This window comes from Homarus americanus, unplaced genomic scaffold, assembly GCF_018991925.1.
Source record: "Homarus americanus isolate GMGI-L3 unplaced genomic scaffold, GMGI_Hamer_2.0 scaffold42643, whole genome shotgun sequence".
NCBI lineage: Eukaryota > Metazoa > Arthropoda > Malacostraca > Decapoda > Nephropidae > Homarus > Homarus americanus.
The window spans coordinates 382,694-398,832 of record NW_024747582.1 but is presented as its reverse complement, the minus strand read 5'-3'; the positions used below and the strand labels follow the sequence as shown (position 1 = coordinate 398,832).

General features: G+C 46.8%; 1 protein-coding gene across 5 annotated transcripts in view; it reads left to right on the top strand.

Annotated features, from left to right (window-relative positions):
* LOC121879685 overlaps positions 1–16,139 on the top strand; it is a 68,907-nt gene that overhangs the window by 28,398 nt on the left and 24,370 nt on the right. For 4 of the 5 annotated variants that reach the window (XR_006091393.1, XM_042386407.1, XM_042386406.1 and 1 more), the window contains exon 2: positions 15,828–15,963. Coding sequence is in view for 4 of the 5 variants with exons in the window: in XM_042386407.1 (XP_042242341.1) it covers positions 15,828–15,963 (136 nt within the window). In the remaining variant the exon portion in view is untranslated. Of the gene's footprint in view, positions 1–7,277; positions 7,449–15,827; positions 15,964–16,139 lie in introns of those variants that run through there. The other variant, XM_042386409.1, reaches the window with a different exon arrangement.

The window sequence follows — 16,139 nt, the reverse complement described above, 5'->3', positions numbered from 1 at the left end:
TACCACCACCAGTCTGCCCTCTGCCATATTGTTGTCTTGTATCTAACAAAAACCTGCACAACCACTATCATTAATGTAGCAACCTTCACCACAACTACCACCACCACCACTACTGTCGCTACCACCATCACCACATCTACCACCATCACCACTACTACCACCATCACCACGACTACCACCATCACCACGACTACCACCATCACCACTGTCGCTACCACCATCACCACAACTATCATTAACCGCCTTTAAAATGGAAAAACACACACACACACACACGCAACACACACACACACACACACACACGCAACACACACACAGACACACACGCAACACTCACACACAGACACACACGCAACACACACACACAGACACACACGCAACACACACACACCGTACGATATGTTGGGCGGCGTTGAAGGCTGGTTATTGGCGAGGTAAGACACTCCCCGCTGCCAGACGTAGGAGCCAAGACTGCCAGAGGGCGTTGTTCTCACCTGTGGTAACTAAGGCAGGTATTCAGTACCCTGAACTTTTACCGAATCCCTGACATGGTTACCTGTATGCCAGCGGGAACTTCGTATACCTCCCCCTCCCTTCTCACCCCTCTTCTCACCCCCTTCTCACCCCCTCTTCTCACCCCCTTCCTCACCCCCTTCTCTCTCACCCCATTCTATCATCCCTTCTCACCCCCCCTTTCACCCCCTTATCTCACCCCCCTTCTCACCCCTCTCCCTTCTCCCCTCTTGGGCATTTTAACACATGTTTAGTTTAACTTATTTCTTCATCAAGGTTTAGGTCAGGTTAGGTTAGGCCAGGTAGGTTAGGTTAGGCCAGGTCAGGTCAGGTTAGGTTAGGCCAGGTAAGGTTAGGTTAGCCAGGTCAGGTTAGGTTAGGCCAGGAAGGTTAGCAGTAAGGCCAGGTCAGGTCAGGTTAGATTAGGCCAGGTAAGGTTAGGCCAGGTAAGGTTAGGTTAGGTTATAAGGAACAGGAAGCTGGGATGTCCTTTTCCATTGATACAGACTCGAACAGGTGAAAGTAATTACGGAAGGTGAGACGAGTTTGTGTGTGTGTGTGTGTGTGACGACCCTTGAAATCAACCACACATACAATCTCTTCCTCCCCCTCCCTTCCCCTCTCTCTCCTCCTCCTCCCCCTACCCCCCTTCCCCTCTCTCTCCTCCTCCTCCCCTCCCCCCCCCTTCCCTCTCCCCCCCTACTCCCTCCCTGGGGTGTTAACCTTGAGAACTGTACCAAGGACGACCCCTCTGCCACCACCCCTCCCCTCTCTCTTCCTCACCTCTCACCACCATCTTCACCTCTCCTACCTCCTCCCCCCTTCCTCAACCCCCTCTCTACCTAAGGAAAGGGAAGTAATACCTATACCTGCCTTTCTTCCTGTCTGTCTGTCTGTCTGTCAATTTCTCTGTCTTCTGTTTTTCTCTCTGTTTCCCTCCGTTTGTCTGTCTTTTCTCTATTATTTCTGTCTGTTTCTCTGTTTTTCTGTACTTCCCTCTCCGTCTGTCTGTCTCGTGTCTTATAACCCATTTTAACAAGATTTTTGGTGTTTTTTACTCACAGTTGGTCAAGAAAACCACCTGGCTATTTAGCTATAGATGTCAAGGCCTAGATGGTGGAGGGGTGTTGGAGGGAGGGGGGGGTGTTGGAGGGAGGTGTAGGGGTGTTGGAGGGAGGTGTAGGGGAGGGAGGGTGTAGGGGGTGTTGGAGGGAGGGTGTAGGGGTGTTGAGGGAGGTGTAGGGGGAGGGAGGGGTGGGAGGGGGTGGGAGGGAGGGTGTAGGGGGTGTTGGAGGGAGGGTGTAGGGGGTGTTGGAGGGAGGGTGTAGGGGGTGTTGGAGGGAGGGTGGAGGGGTATGGGAGAGAGAACACTTGACAACACTACAACACTACACCTGCCACCACTACACCTGCCACCACTACACCTGCCAACACTACACCTGCCACCACTCCACCTGCCAACACTACACCTGCCACCACTACACCTGCCACCACTACACCTGCCAACACTACACCTGCCACCACTACCAGAGACTCGTTCCAACAGCCCAGACATACCCTCATACACTGCAGTATACTCTGTTGTTGTATATTTTGTAGAGTGTGTGGGTGTGTTTCTAGAGCAGGTAGAGTGTGTGGGTGTGTTTCCAGAGCAGGTAGAGTGTGTGGGTGTGTTTCTAGAGCAGGTAGAGTGTGTGGGTGTGTTTCCAGAGCAGGTAGAGTGTGTGGGTGTGTTTCCAGAGTAGGTTAGAGCCTGTGGGTGTGTTAGGCAAAGCACCACGATCGTCCAAGGCTTATGCGTGTGTGACCGACCACTCCCTCACCTCATGAGCTACTTTCAACTGTTTCTGTCATGCGTTCTCTACTCTCATGCGTTCTCTAGTCATGCGTTCTCTACTCTCATGCACTTCCATCATTCCCGTTTGTCATGCGTTCATCTCCTGTAGTAGACATGCGTTAGTGTCATGCGCAGAATAGCAATACCACGACGTCACTCATTTCCGACCAATGAGAACGCTGTGACGTCACTCATCAAAACATTCAGACTGTATACACGCCGACGTCACTCATCTCCCTCGACAAATAAGAACGCTGTTACGTCACTTATCAATCCCATGGCGTCACTCCTCCCAGACCAATGTTTACACTGTGATGTCATCATATGCCGAGTGCTATTGTTAGCAGGTAAGCTACCGTATACTAGCAACTATTGTGATTATATAAACGATCACACACACACACACGGTCAGCAGTTAAGTGTGAAGCCACGGACCAAGGTGTTGTACAGTACGTGATGTTACATTCTGTGGTTTAATTGGCTCAGGTGTACACGGTGTTAAGCTTTACCTGTGTACGTGTACGATAACTTGAGGAGTAAGGTAGGTGGGGAGGTATGAGGGAGGGAAGTGAGGAGTGAGGGAGGAGTGAGGGGAGAGTGAGGGAGGGAAGTGGAGGTGTGAGGGGAGAAGGGGGGGTGGAGGAGGGGGTGGAGAGGGAGAAGGGGGTATGAGGGAGGGTGAAGGAAGGGGAAGTGAGGGGGTGAGGGAGAGGGGGTGTTAGGAGGGAAGTGAGGAGTGAGGGAGAAGGGGAGGTATGAGGGAGGGAAGTGAGGAGTGAGGGAGGGAAGTGAGGTGTGAGGGAGGGAAGTGAGGTGTGAGGGAGAGGTGAAGAGTGTGGGAACTGAGTAAAAAAAAGACAGGAAATTGAATTTTAGTTACTTCAGAATAACTAGTGGTAGAGGCAGGTAGACTGGTAGATGCAGGTAGACTGGTAGGTACAGGTAGACTGGTAGGTACAGGTAGACTGGTAGGTACAGGTAGGCTGGTAGGTACAGGTAGACTGGTAGGTACAGGTAGGCTGGTAGGTACAGGTAGACTGGTAGGTAGGTACTGGTAGGGTTAGACTGGTAGGCAGCAGGTAGGTTGGTAGGTACAGGTAGACTGGTAGGCAGGTACTGGTAGGTACAGGTAGATTGGTAGGTACAGGTAGGCTGGTAGGTACAGGTAGATTGGTAGGTAGGCTGGTAGGTACAGGTAGACTGGTAGGTAAGCAGGTAGGCTGGTAGGGTACAGGTAGGTTGGTAGGTACAGGTAGGTTGGTAGGTACAGGTAGACTGGTAGGTACAGGTAGGTTGGTAGGTACAGGTAGACTGGTAGGTACAGTACTGGTAGGTACAGGTAGAGTACAGGTAGGCTGGTAGGTACAGGTAGACTGGTAGGTACAGGTAGGCTGGTGGTGAGGTAGACTGGTAGGTACAGGTAGACTGGTAGGCACAGGTAGACTGGGGCACAGGCTGGTAGGTACAGGTAGACTGGTAGGTACAGGTAGATAGGAGAACGTGAGACCAGATTCACCTTTCCATTCATTCCCCCCGGTGTTACCTCAGCTGGGGGAGGGCATTCTCACGCCCCCCCTTGTGTTCCTTACCGAGGGAGGAAGAAAGGGAGAGGACTGATTAAAGAGGTTAAGTCATCGTACTCAAGGGGTTAAGTCGTACTTAAGGGGTTAACTGTTTAATAAAAGCATTTGATTGGAGGAAAATTTAAAAGGCACAGTTGGATTAAGTTATGGGCCCAGTTGGATTAAGATGGGGCCCAGTTGGATTAAGATGGGGCCTAGTTTGACAGGCAACTATCAGACCCTGTAGAAAAACCCCGTCTAACAGGTAGACATCGTTGATTACTTACACCTGGCTCACATATCACCTGAGTCTGGATTCCTCACACACACACACACACACACACACACACACACACACACACACACACACACACACGAAGAATTATTTGTATTCGTGTTCGTATGAGAATGTATATATTATATCTATCTGTCTACCTCTATTTATCTATCTACCTATCTATTCGTTGACATTTCTCGAGTGAATATTGTGTGCGTGTGTGTGGGCGCACGTGAGTTTGTGGTAAGGTGAGGTAATGTAGGAGTTTCACTCGTGTCTGTGTGTGTGTGTGTGTCTGTGTGTGTGTGTCTCATCTCCACATATTATCGAACAAGGTGTCTGAAATAATTCGTGATATTTACCATGTTTTTCTTCATTTACCTCTTTCATTATATATTTACACATCATCATCATCTCTGTTACTTTACTCTCCTTCCTTCTTGTCTGTCTGCCTATCAAGAATGCTCATTATTCCTCATCTTTATCGCCCCTTCCCTCACATTTCCACCTTCCGTTCGACAATGAAACAAAAATGACAATGTAAGCAGTGAAGCTTCAAGGTGAGTGCGCGGGTAATTGTTAGCCGCTGTGTTCGGCTTCACCGGCCTTGACTTCGGACCCACTGGATGACTATTCCCTCTATTTACTGTCACATATTCCATCTACCACACGATGTCTATGTGGCACACCTTCATATATGAGTTATTTTAAATCAGACATTTATTCGTAATGATTGTGGTATTGAGGGGGGCGGGATTAATATCGATGTGCAGGGATTCGGACACAGGTGCCACCATCACAACATGATTTTTGGCGCCAAGTTTGCGGTATATCTGGCATATATAATTCCTGGGTGCCTCATTAACAGTAAATGTAAACCCTTTAATAATATCTTGTATATATCTTCACTACCTATATCAGAAGAAGGTTTTTGTAGTTTAATTTAGTGATAAATGTTTAATTCTGTATTTAAATGTAAAAGACAAAAAAGCAGCAACACCATTACCGTTATGTTGTGTTTTAACCGACCTGTTTTTTACCGAATACAAACTGTCCATTATTAGTTTATAAATTGTTGGTATCTGTGAGATACAGTACGTGTTGATATTCCTACTACTACTACTGCTACTACTATTACCACTATTAATACTATTTTTTATGGCCTCCATCCTCCCCTTATAGCCATACCTTCGCCGCCATTTTATTACCTTAATATTAAATATCCTAATACAAGAGTAGCTACCCTGGCTGTGTTGAGCCGCAGATCTAAGCGGCATTCAGTGACTGTTGCCTCATAGTCAATCTCTGCAACTGTTGTCGGCTTTGGGGCCGAGGCTCTCGTTCCCCTTAGGCAGAGCAAAGCCGACCTAAGGAGAGAGAAGGACAGTCGACATCTCATCCAGGCTGTAACATAACTTCTGGGCTGCTGCTTCTGTTCGGAGATCACCTCCGCGAGTCTGGCGTAGAAACATCTTGCACTTGGTCCCATCCCACCAGAGGTTGTGAACACTGGAGGAGTGAAGCTGCCTTGATCAATGTTCTGAATTCTCTCCCCGTATGCCCTTATCTTGTCGTTCTCGTTACTACTACTACTATTACTACTACTACTATATACTAATACTACTACGACGACTATTACTTCTACGACTACTACTACTACTACTACAATATACTACTACTTCTACTACTACGAATAATAATAATAATTATAATAAACTACACACACACACACACACACACACACACACACACACACACACACACACACAATAGTTCAGGGATCAATTCTTAAAGGTTCCAAACTTACTTTTTCTCTCCTAACTGAAGCTGAGAGAACGTTGCTCACTGAGGTAGAGTCTCAGCGCAATTTTGTCGTCATTTGAAGCAACACTGTGACTGTGGGGATGTGTAGCCTTGTTTGTTTTGTTGGTGTAAGTTGGTCAGTGTTGGGGAAATACCACGAACCTGAGTGTTGCAAGAGTGAATTGATGTTAATTTTGTCTCGCTAAAACCAATATACTCGATTCTAACCTAACTTACCCTAATTTAACCTGACCTAACATTAACTAACCTAACTTTAACCCAAGCTAACATTACTCATCTTAATCTAACCTAACTTAATCTACCCACCCTACCTTAACCTAACCTAACCTAACCTAACTTAACTTAATCTACCCACCCTACCTTAACCTAACCTAACCTATAAAGTGTTTAAGTGAAGCTGTGATCAATTGGATTACTATTTATGAAGTGTTGAAATCTCCACCGATAAGTGTTGATAATTTAATGGTTGCGTCAGGCAGCTCAATGATAGTCAGTCGTGTGTGTGTGTACATAACTTGTCAATTCTCGTATATTCTCGCACACTCACCTACACTGACACAAACAGTTATACAGACATAAACAAACGTATGTACACATTCCTACACTCACATACATAAATACACACATGCATAATTCTCTCTCTCTCTCTCTGCTCTTCTCAATATGGCTTCGCCCTTCAGTACAAAAGCAAGTATTACCTTGTATTTCACCATCCTACGTCATATATATCAATTAATAAACCTCAACCATCAACCAGACCAAGAAGCTAGTTACGAGCCAGGTTAAACTAGCCTCGGAAATAGCTACAAGTAACCAGTAAGGAATTAATTAGTAAAAATAAGGCGACTCTCAGTTTCGTCCAATGGTAGTTGTCGGCACCGCCCAAAGATGGCGCCTCGTCTACCTCTGCTGTCTCCATGGTGATGAAAGTTTTCTGGAAATATCTAAATTTTTTGTCTTTTTCCTGGTAATATCTGGAGACTTTTAGATACTCTGGTATTTTATGAGCTTGTATTATATTATTACGGGGAAATATTACCTGATTTATATACCATGTCGGTGGTAATAATGGTTTAAAACGAGCATCGAGTCTCCGTTACTTTGTCCCTCCATGCTCTTGAGTTCCAAATTGATGACGTCGATGGTGGAGCCAGCTCTATTTAATGACGTCAGAGCCAAAAGGGGGGAGCTGATTGGTCAACGGGTTACAGTTCCATGTAGTGACGTCACGAAAGGGGTGGAGCTGAGCCCGACTCTCTCTGGTCAGCTGTGGCAGAGTGAACAGAGCCGTGGTCGGGTGTAGGTGTTACTGGTGTGTTGTGTTACCTTGTGGTTTATTCCCTCAAAACATCAAGATATTTGGAAAAGATAAAACAGGATAAAACGTGGTGGTTAAACCTCTGAAGAAATAAACCAACGGATCTCTGTATTCAAGGTAAGAGTGAGAAAATTATTAGGGGAAACTCGCTGAAGTTGACGTAGAGAGAGAGAGAGAGAGAGAGAGAGTGTGTGTGTGAGTAAGAGAGAGAAAAAGGGAGCCAGAGAAACAGAGAGAGATAGTGAGCGAGAGAGAGAGAGAGATCTTAACAAAATTCACTTTCAAACATTTACCACCAGCCAGTGACGGGCGTCTGACTATCTAGGCCAGCAGGTGTTGGGGAGCTTACGTTACTGGGGAGAGCTTTATGGGGAGCTTACCGTACTGGGAAGAGCTTTATGGGGAGTTTACCGTACTGGGGAGAGCTTTGTGGGGAGCTTAACTTACTGGGAAGAGCTTTATGGGGAGCTTACCTTACTGGGGAGAGCTTTGTGGGGAGCTTAACTTACTGGGAAGAGCTTTATGGGGAGCTTACCTTACTGGGGAGAGTTTTATGGGGAGCTTACCGTACTGGGGAGAGCTTTGTTGGGAGCTTACCTTACCTGGGAGGACAGTGGGGACCTTACTGGGGAGAGCTTTATGGGAGCTTACCTTAGTGGGGGAGCTTACCTTACTGGGGAGAGCTTTGTTGGGAGCTTACCTTACCTGGGAGGACAGTGGGGAGCTTACCTTATTGGGGAGAGTTTTATGGGGACCTTACCTTACCGGGGAGAGCTTTATGGGGAGCTTACCTTACTGGGGAGAGCTTTATGGGGAGCTTACCTTACTGGGGAGAGCTTTATGGGGAGCTTACCTTACTGGGGAGGATATATTCTTAAACACCCTTAGAACACTTATTTATTTTCAGTTTATAAATAATTTTAATTTGGTCTTCTTAAAAAAATAATTATGTTTTTGTCCATAAATTAAAAAACTAATTACATAACTTTGTCTTATGATTTTAATTATAAAGAAAAATTTAAATTACGATTATTTGTAATATTTTCTTTGTCTAAAAATTATATATATATTTTTTTTAAGTTTTGTGTTGTGCTAAAGAACCAAGTTTTTAGTTAACTAGAAAACATTACGTAAAGTTTAATACTAGAAAACAATTAGAAAACGAATTTGAGGTAAAAAATATTTGAAAACCAGATTAAGGCAGAAACATTATAGAAACCTACTTGTCTGTGTGAAACCTGAGTGTACTTTAGAAACCCAAGTGTGTTCTAGAAACCCAAGTGTGTTTATAGAAACCCGAGTGTACTTTAGAAGCCCGAGTGTGCTTTGGAAACTCAAGTGTGTTTATAGAAACCCCAGTGTGTTTATAGAAACCCAAGAGTACTTTAGAAACCCAAGAATTAAAAAATATAAAAATAAGTTTATCCTAAAAAGGCAACAGAAAACGGATTAAAACTTGAGAAATTTGAAATAAAAAAACGAATTTAAGTTGAAAATCTTATAACAAAAATTGACGAAGATAAGTGAAGAAAATAATAAATAATCAGTGGAATTAATAAAGGGAATAAAATAAATGAAGGGAGTGAGGTAAAAGATGATAAAGGAGGGAAGTAGAAAAGAAGACGATGGTAGAAAACTAAAGAAAACGGAGGGTGGTTTTTATTCACTCCGATTATAGTGTCCGATATAACTTGTCCGATATATACTTTGTCCGATATACTGTCCGATATACTCACTAGCCACTGACTGACCGTGTGAGTGGCTGACTGACTGGCTGGTATGTAACAAACTGACTGGCAGCAAGTGAGTGGGTGGGTGTCCTTGTGTGACAGGCTTTCACCGTCACCAGTTACCACTCGGCCACAAACTGTCACCACTGACTGTCACTAACCTCTTCCCCTCTCCTCCCCTCTCTCTCCTTCCCCCTACCCCCCTCTCTCTCTCCCCCTCCCCCCCTCCTCCCCCTCTCTCCCCTCCTCTCCTCCCTCTCCCCTCTCCCCTCCTCCTCCTCTCCTCCTCCCTCCTCTCCCCTCCCCACCGTGTCCAAGTAGTAGTAGAAGCTGTGTGTGTGTGTTTGTTTATATTAGCTATGACGAATTTTACCCAATCAGAGAGTGATCTCAAACACCAAGAACCAATCAGAACCATACCCTGAAACACCCTCAGCCAATCACAGACCTTGGAACACCAGGAGCCAATCACAAACCTTGAAACACCAGGAGCCAGTCAGAAGGCGGCAGTAAGACTTGAGTGAGTGGGAACTTGAGTGATGAGTGGGAATGTGAGGCGTGAGGGAGAGGAGAGGTGTGGTATCATTTTACTGTTGACGTCCTTGGTGTAGACAGGTCCTCTCTCTCTCTCTCTCTCTCTCTCTCTCTCTCTCTCTCTCTCTCTCTCTCTCTCTCTCTGGGGCAAGTTAGGTTAGAATGGGTTGAGTTAATTTAGGATAGGTTAGGTTAGGGTGGGTTAGGTTAAGGTCAGGTCAGGTTCAATTCATTTCCTTCTCCCCCCCAAATTCCTCGCTCCTCCCCTCCCCCCCTTTCCTCCTTGCATTCTGTTCATTAAGGTTCAATTGACAGTATTTTAGAGACCTAACTTGACCCTTACTTCCTGTGTGTGTGGACGTGAGTGTGCGTGTGTGCGTGCGTGCGTGCGTGAGTGGGTGTGTGTGTCAGAAACAGATGCCGTTACGAACATAGCAAAACGCAACTCGTCATGAACACAAACCACTGTGATGATGGTGTAATGGTAGTGCTTCTCCACGCACACACACACACACACTCACTTGTATACGTACACACTGATACGTACATGGGGGTTTGAGAAAGGATAGGGGCGTGTGGAGGGGAGAGGTGTGAGGAGGGGTATAACGAGTGGAGGGAGGGAAGAGTTAGATGACCCCTCCACAAATCCACAATTATCCTGACGGCAACAAGACAGTGTTATCCCACCCCCTCTCACCCCCACCCCCTCTCACCCCCACCTTCCTGTCAGTGATTACACCCCGTCTGTGGCCACATTAGGTGTTGTGAGCCACGCGGTGTATTGGTTGTACTAGGTGTTATGGCCACACGAATTGATGCACATCGGTGTTCGTGTTGTGGCCACTTTATGGTGTTATTCTGGCCACACATTTTGTATATGTGTTTTGGCCACTGGGGTGCTCTGGCCACATTTAAGACACCGGTATTAGTAATGTGGCCATATTTTCATTAGTCTGGACACGAATGAAAGTTATCTCACATAAAGCACAAGAATACACGAACGCAACAGAGAAAGTTGTACGTGCGTTTGTCTGTGCACGTGTGTCAATGTGTGTGCGTGGAACTTGTGGGTTTCTTTCTGTTAGACTGTCCGTTCTATCTGTACAGTACGTTCATTCGTACGTGGCAGACAAGGGCTCGTCCGTGAGTGTGTGAGAGTGACCTTGTGGGTTATAAGTCCTTCTGGCAGGTGAGATGAGGACAATATTTTCACTCTGTTCCTCTCCACTGAACCACGACCTCTCTCTCTCTCTCTCTCTCTCTCTCTCTCTCTGCGTCAGACGAACAGGCGCTCGCCTCCTGTTCGTCGTGGTTTCTTTGGTAAGACAGACGGTCGTGTTGGATTATGGGTAACTGCACTCCTCCAGCACACACACACACACACACACACGGTCACCATAAGCAGTAAACAAAAAGTGTCGTGTGGGAAAGAACATTGTTTTCCTTTCTGTGGGAGACGGTGAGGGAGGGGGTAGAGACGTTCTAGGACCCACCTCCTTCAGGATCAACATTGGCCGGCCCTCACGTCCTGCAGGAACATGGCAATTGAGGAAGGTATTCGTCATGTAATTGTACTCCCCCCTCCCCACCTTCACCGCCTCCGCCTGTAGGATACCGAAGCGTGAGGACATCGAACTCGCACTATAACTGGACTTTATAAGGATATGTAATGGTGTGCCGCAGGACCCCGGCTTGTCGCCCTCCACGTTTTTCTTGAGTGTGTTTCCGTTCTGGGTTTTCCTGACCTTGATATATCCTGTGTGGTCTCTCTCTCTCTCTCTCTCTCTCTCTCTCTCTCTCTCTCTCTCTCTCTCTCTCTCTCTCTCTCTCTCTCTCTCTCTCTCTCTCTCTCTCTCTCTCTCTCTCTCTCTCTCTCTCTCTCTCTCTCTCTCTCTCTCTCTCTCTCTCTCGTGTACCTGGCTAGCTGGCTGGGACCCGCATCGCCGTGGGTTTTTATCAAGTGGAATTCGAGTAATGCGGCAGACCAAGAATGCTGTAAAGGGAAGAGTGAGGGGGAGGGAGCCGAGGACACTGGTCTGACCTCTGGGGGGTAATGTGGGAGGAGGTGGAGAAGGAAAGAGGTAGTGAGGGAAGGGGTAGGTGGAGGGAAGGGGTAGGAGAGGAAGTGTATCAAATGTTAAACTATAGACCCAACACACTGCCCCTTATATATCGCCAGTGTGTGAGGGTAATAATGCTGCCCTTAAAATATCGCCTGACCCTTAACTCTCACCCAGTGTCGTTACCAGGAAGTGAGAGAGGTTGACCCCTGGTATGAGTAACGATGTATGAGTGACGATGTATGAGTGACTGACTGTATGAGTGAGACTGCATGAGTAACGATGTATGAGTGACTGACTATGAGTGACTGACTATGAGTGACTGACTGTATTAGTGACAGTGACTGTATGAGTGACAGTGACTATGAGTGACAGTGAATATGAGTGACAGTGACTGTATGAGTAACATGAGTGACCATCACTAAATTTCTCTTACAATGGAATGTGGCCACTCGAACGTCGCCTGCACCCCTCCACTTCCCTCCACCTCCCTCCATTTCCCTCCACCTCCCTCTACTTCCCTCCATTTCCCTCCACCTCCCTCTACTTCCCTCCACCTCCCTCCATTTCCCTGCACCTCCCTCTACTTCCCTCCATTTCCCTCCACCTCCCACTACTTCCCTCCACCTCCCTCCACTTCCCTCCACCTCCCTCCATCCACTTCCCTCCACTTCCCTCCACTTCCCTCCACTTCCCTCCACCTCCCTCCACTTCCCTCCACTTCCCTGTACTTGTTATAATTATTATAATTATTATTATTAACATTATTATTATTTTAATTATTATTATTATTACTACTAATTTTTTTTCTCTCTCTTTACAGGTAATAAAGTGAAGATGTCAGACTGGAAAATACAAAATCCACTTCAACGCGGGCATGATGTGTACTGGTTGGCCCTCACCCACATTCACGTGCACTGATTGGTCCTTATCTGCTGTGACGTCAGGTAGTGTCACTGTTACGTCATGATGGGTATAAGGTCCAATCAGAGCACGTTGTGATGGTTGTGGATCAACACGCATCTCTGTATGGGCCAATTAGCACTCTTCATGCCCGCAAAGGAGTGGGTTTTACACATTAGCTATTGTAATTGGCTACTGGTATGTAAGTACAGTAATAATAATAGTGGAGTTTGTTTATTTATTTGTGGGGGGATAACCACCGTTAATCCCTACCTTGTATTAACTGGTATAAGCGGATTAATGAAGTTGTTTACTGCCCCTTGTTACCAGGTACCTTCTTAATCCCCCCTAGTATCACCAGTACCACCTAGTACCCCGTGACCTCCACGCACCTTGTCTTAAACAACTTTCAATTTCTGTTCACCTTTCTAGCTCCACGCGTTCCCGGGCCGTCGAGAATCTGGAGTTATGGGGGGAGGGGAGGGGGGGGGTAACAGAGGAGTGGGAGTAAAAGGAGAGAAAATAAGAGTGAAAGGAGAGAAAGTGGGAGTGGAAGAAAAAGTGAGAGTGAAAGGAGAGAAAGTAGAGAGTGAAAGTAAGGACGTGTGAGGGTGGGAAGAGAGAGGACGACGAGTTAGTTGGACAGACAAGTAAATAATGAGAGAGAGAGAGAGGTATGTAGTGACCTGTGGTGTTATATATAGTCAGCATCCTCGCCTCGCAAGCAGGTGGACCCGGGTTCGATCCCCGGGCAGGGTGAAACTATGGGCAAGTTTCTTTACGCCATTTGCCTCTGTCTACCCAGCAGTAATTGGGGACCTGGATGTTAATCGATTTGCGGATCGTGTTCCGGGGTAATGGTTAGCCAGTGCAGTTGGTGAGTTGTCCGGTGTTCTCGGACTGTTCCTAGACACTGGGTCATGCAGCTCGTTAACTCAGGGTGTGGCTGTTGTGTTGGCGTCAGCTTCTACACCTTGAACAAATTCTCGCCTCGGTACACCATTGTCTCCTTCATTAATTTTCCCAAATTACACCACACACCTGTATAATCTCCTCCAGGTGTATAATTATATGCATACTAATTATATATATCGTCTTATAGAACCAATTAGTATTATATAGTTCAGGTATTGAATGTTTGGGGTTAGGTTAGGTTAGGTTACGTTAGATTATCTCAAAGTATATTCTATATTTTCAAGGGCATTTGGGCACAGTGTGGGAGGGTAGGGGGGGGGGTACGTAACATGACAGTGGATAACCCTCCTCCCCACATACCACAGTGTGTCAACATCCTATCCACAAGACCAAGGTTCGAATCCCGGTACCCGAGTGTCGACACTGATGCCTTTGTCCTTTGACCCACGGTGACCAGAGAGAGAGAGAGATAATGACCCACCTGTCTCTACCTAAACAGTTATCTTTACCTGTTAACGGGAGTCCATCTGTTGCTCCTCACCTGTGTCTGTCTGTGTCAGTAATTATCATGTGTACCGTCACACACACACACACACACACACACACACACACACACACAGGATCTACAGTGACAGTCAACAATACGCTTGTACACGCACCAATGGGCTTTGCGTAATTCAGCTGACGTCATCGTGCACTCCACCAATCACGAACATTCTTGGGAATTACATAGTGACGTCACAAGAAGGTTACAATAGGATATTTTTTCCGTCAGCCAATCACAAACAACCATGGAAATTCCACGAGTGACGTCACAGGGAGGTGTGTGAGGGAGTGTAGTTGGGGTGTGTGTGTGTGTAGTGGGGTGTGTGTGTGTGTGTGTGTGTGTAGTGGGGTGTGTGTGTGTGTGTGTGTGTGTGTGTGTGTGTGTGTGTGTGTGTGTGTGTGTGTGTGTGTGTGTGTGTGTGTGTGTGTGTGTGTGTGTGTGTAGTGGGGTGTGGGTGTGGCGATGGGGGGTGTGACACTTAATATACAGTACACAAAAACTCGCCCACCTTGCTAATACGTCCACCAGGTGTAACTTATGTACTGTGTGTGTGTGTGTCTGTAAGTGTAAGTAGAATGATATAAATATTTGTTTAAGTATGATTTTGTTATTCTAATATATATATATATATATATATATATATATATATATATATATATATATATATATATATATATATATATATATATATATATATATATATATCTCTCTCTCTCTTCCCTCCTCTGTCTGCCTCCTTCCTTATCTCCCTCTCTCCCTCTCTTCCCTCTCCTCCCTCTCTTCCTCTCTTCCCTCTCCTCCCCTCTCTTCCCTCTCTTCCCTTTCCTCCGTCTCTTCCCTCTCTTCCCTCTCTTCCCTCTCCTCCCCTCTCTTCCCCTCTCTTCCCTTTTCCTCCGTCTCTCCCTCTCTTCCCTCTCTCCTCCTCTCTTCCCTCTCCTCCCTCTCTTCCCTCTCTTCCTTTCCTCCGTCTCCTCCCCTCTCTTCCCTCTCTTCCTCTCTCCTCCTCTCTTCCCTTTCCTCCCTCTCCTCCCTCTCTTCCCTCTCTTCCTTTCCTCCCTCTCTTCCCTCTCCTCCCCTCTCTTCCCTTTCCTCCTCTCCTCCATGGTTAAGACGAAGGGAGGAACACGAGAGGCATTGATATATATTCAAGTCAGTTATATAACCTGGATCTATGGCCTCAAGGTCCTGGAGAAGATGTTTGGCAGGGGCGGTGTGTGTGGGCGTGGCGGTAGTCAGCCACGCCCCTGAAAATACTGATGAGTCTGGACCATTTTCCTCGCTAGTGTTTTATGAAGGAATTGGGGGGTAGGTAGGAGAGAGGGGAGGTAGGAGAGAGAGGCATGGAGGAGGGAGAAGGGGGATGGAACAGGAGGAGAGGGAAGGATGAGGAAGGTAGGAGGGAAGTGGGAGGGAGACAGGTATGAGGGAGAGGAGGAGGTGGGCGTTGTCCTTGTGAGGTTTTTGTAACATGTCCTTGTAAACCACTGTAGATCCTCCTCCCTCCCTCTCGCCCTCCTCATCCCCCCTCTCCCTCCTCCTCCCCCTCTTCTCTCTCTCCCTCTCTCCCCCTCTTTCTCTCTTCCGTCCTATCTATCTCCTTTCTTCCTCCTCCCTTCCTCTTTATCTCTGGTACAGTTCGTCTTTTGTCCTCCAGGGTTGAATCTCTCTCTCTCTCTCTCTCTCTCTCAAAATTTCTAAATCTACGTGTCCGTGTCTAAATCTGTCTACTTCTACGTAACTATGTCTAATTCTACGTAACTATGTCTAATTCTCCGTGTCTGTCTAAACGTGTGTCTGGTGCCCTCAGCTGCGGTCCGGCCCCAACAGTGGAGATGGTGTCCAGGAGGAAGATACTGGGACGGTCACAAGACAACCTCAACGTCGACCTACCGTATCAGGAGGAGGAGGAGGATGCCTGGTATAAGGTGGACAAGTTGTTTAAGGTGAGTGAGGTGAAGGGGACGCCTGGTATAAGGTGGACAAGTTGTTTAAGGTGAGTGAGGTGAAGGGGACGCCTGGTATAAGGTGGACAAGTTGTTTAAGGTGAGTGAGGTGAAGGGGACGCCTGGTATAAGGTGGACAAGTTGTTTAAGGTGAGTGAGGTGAAGGGGACGCCTGG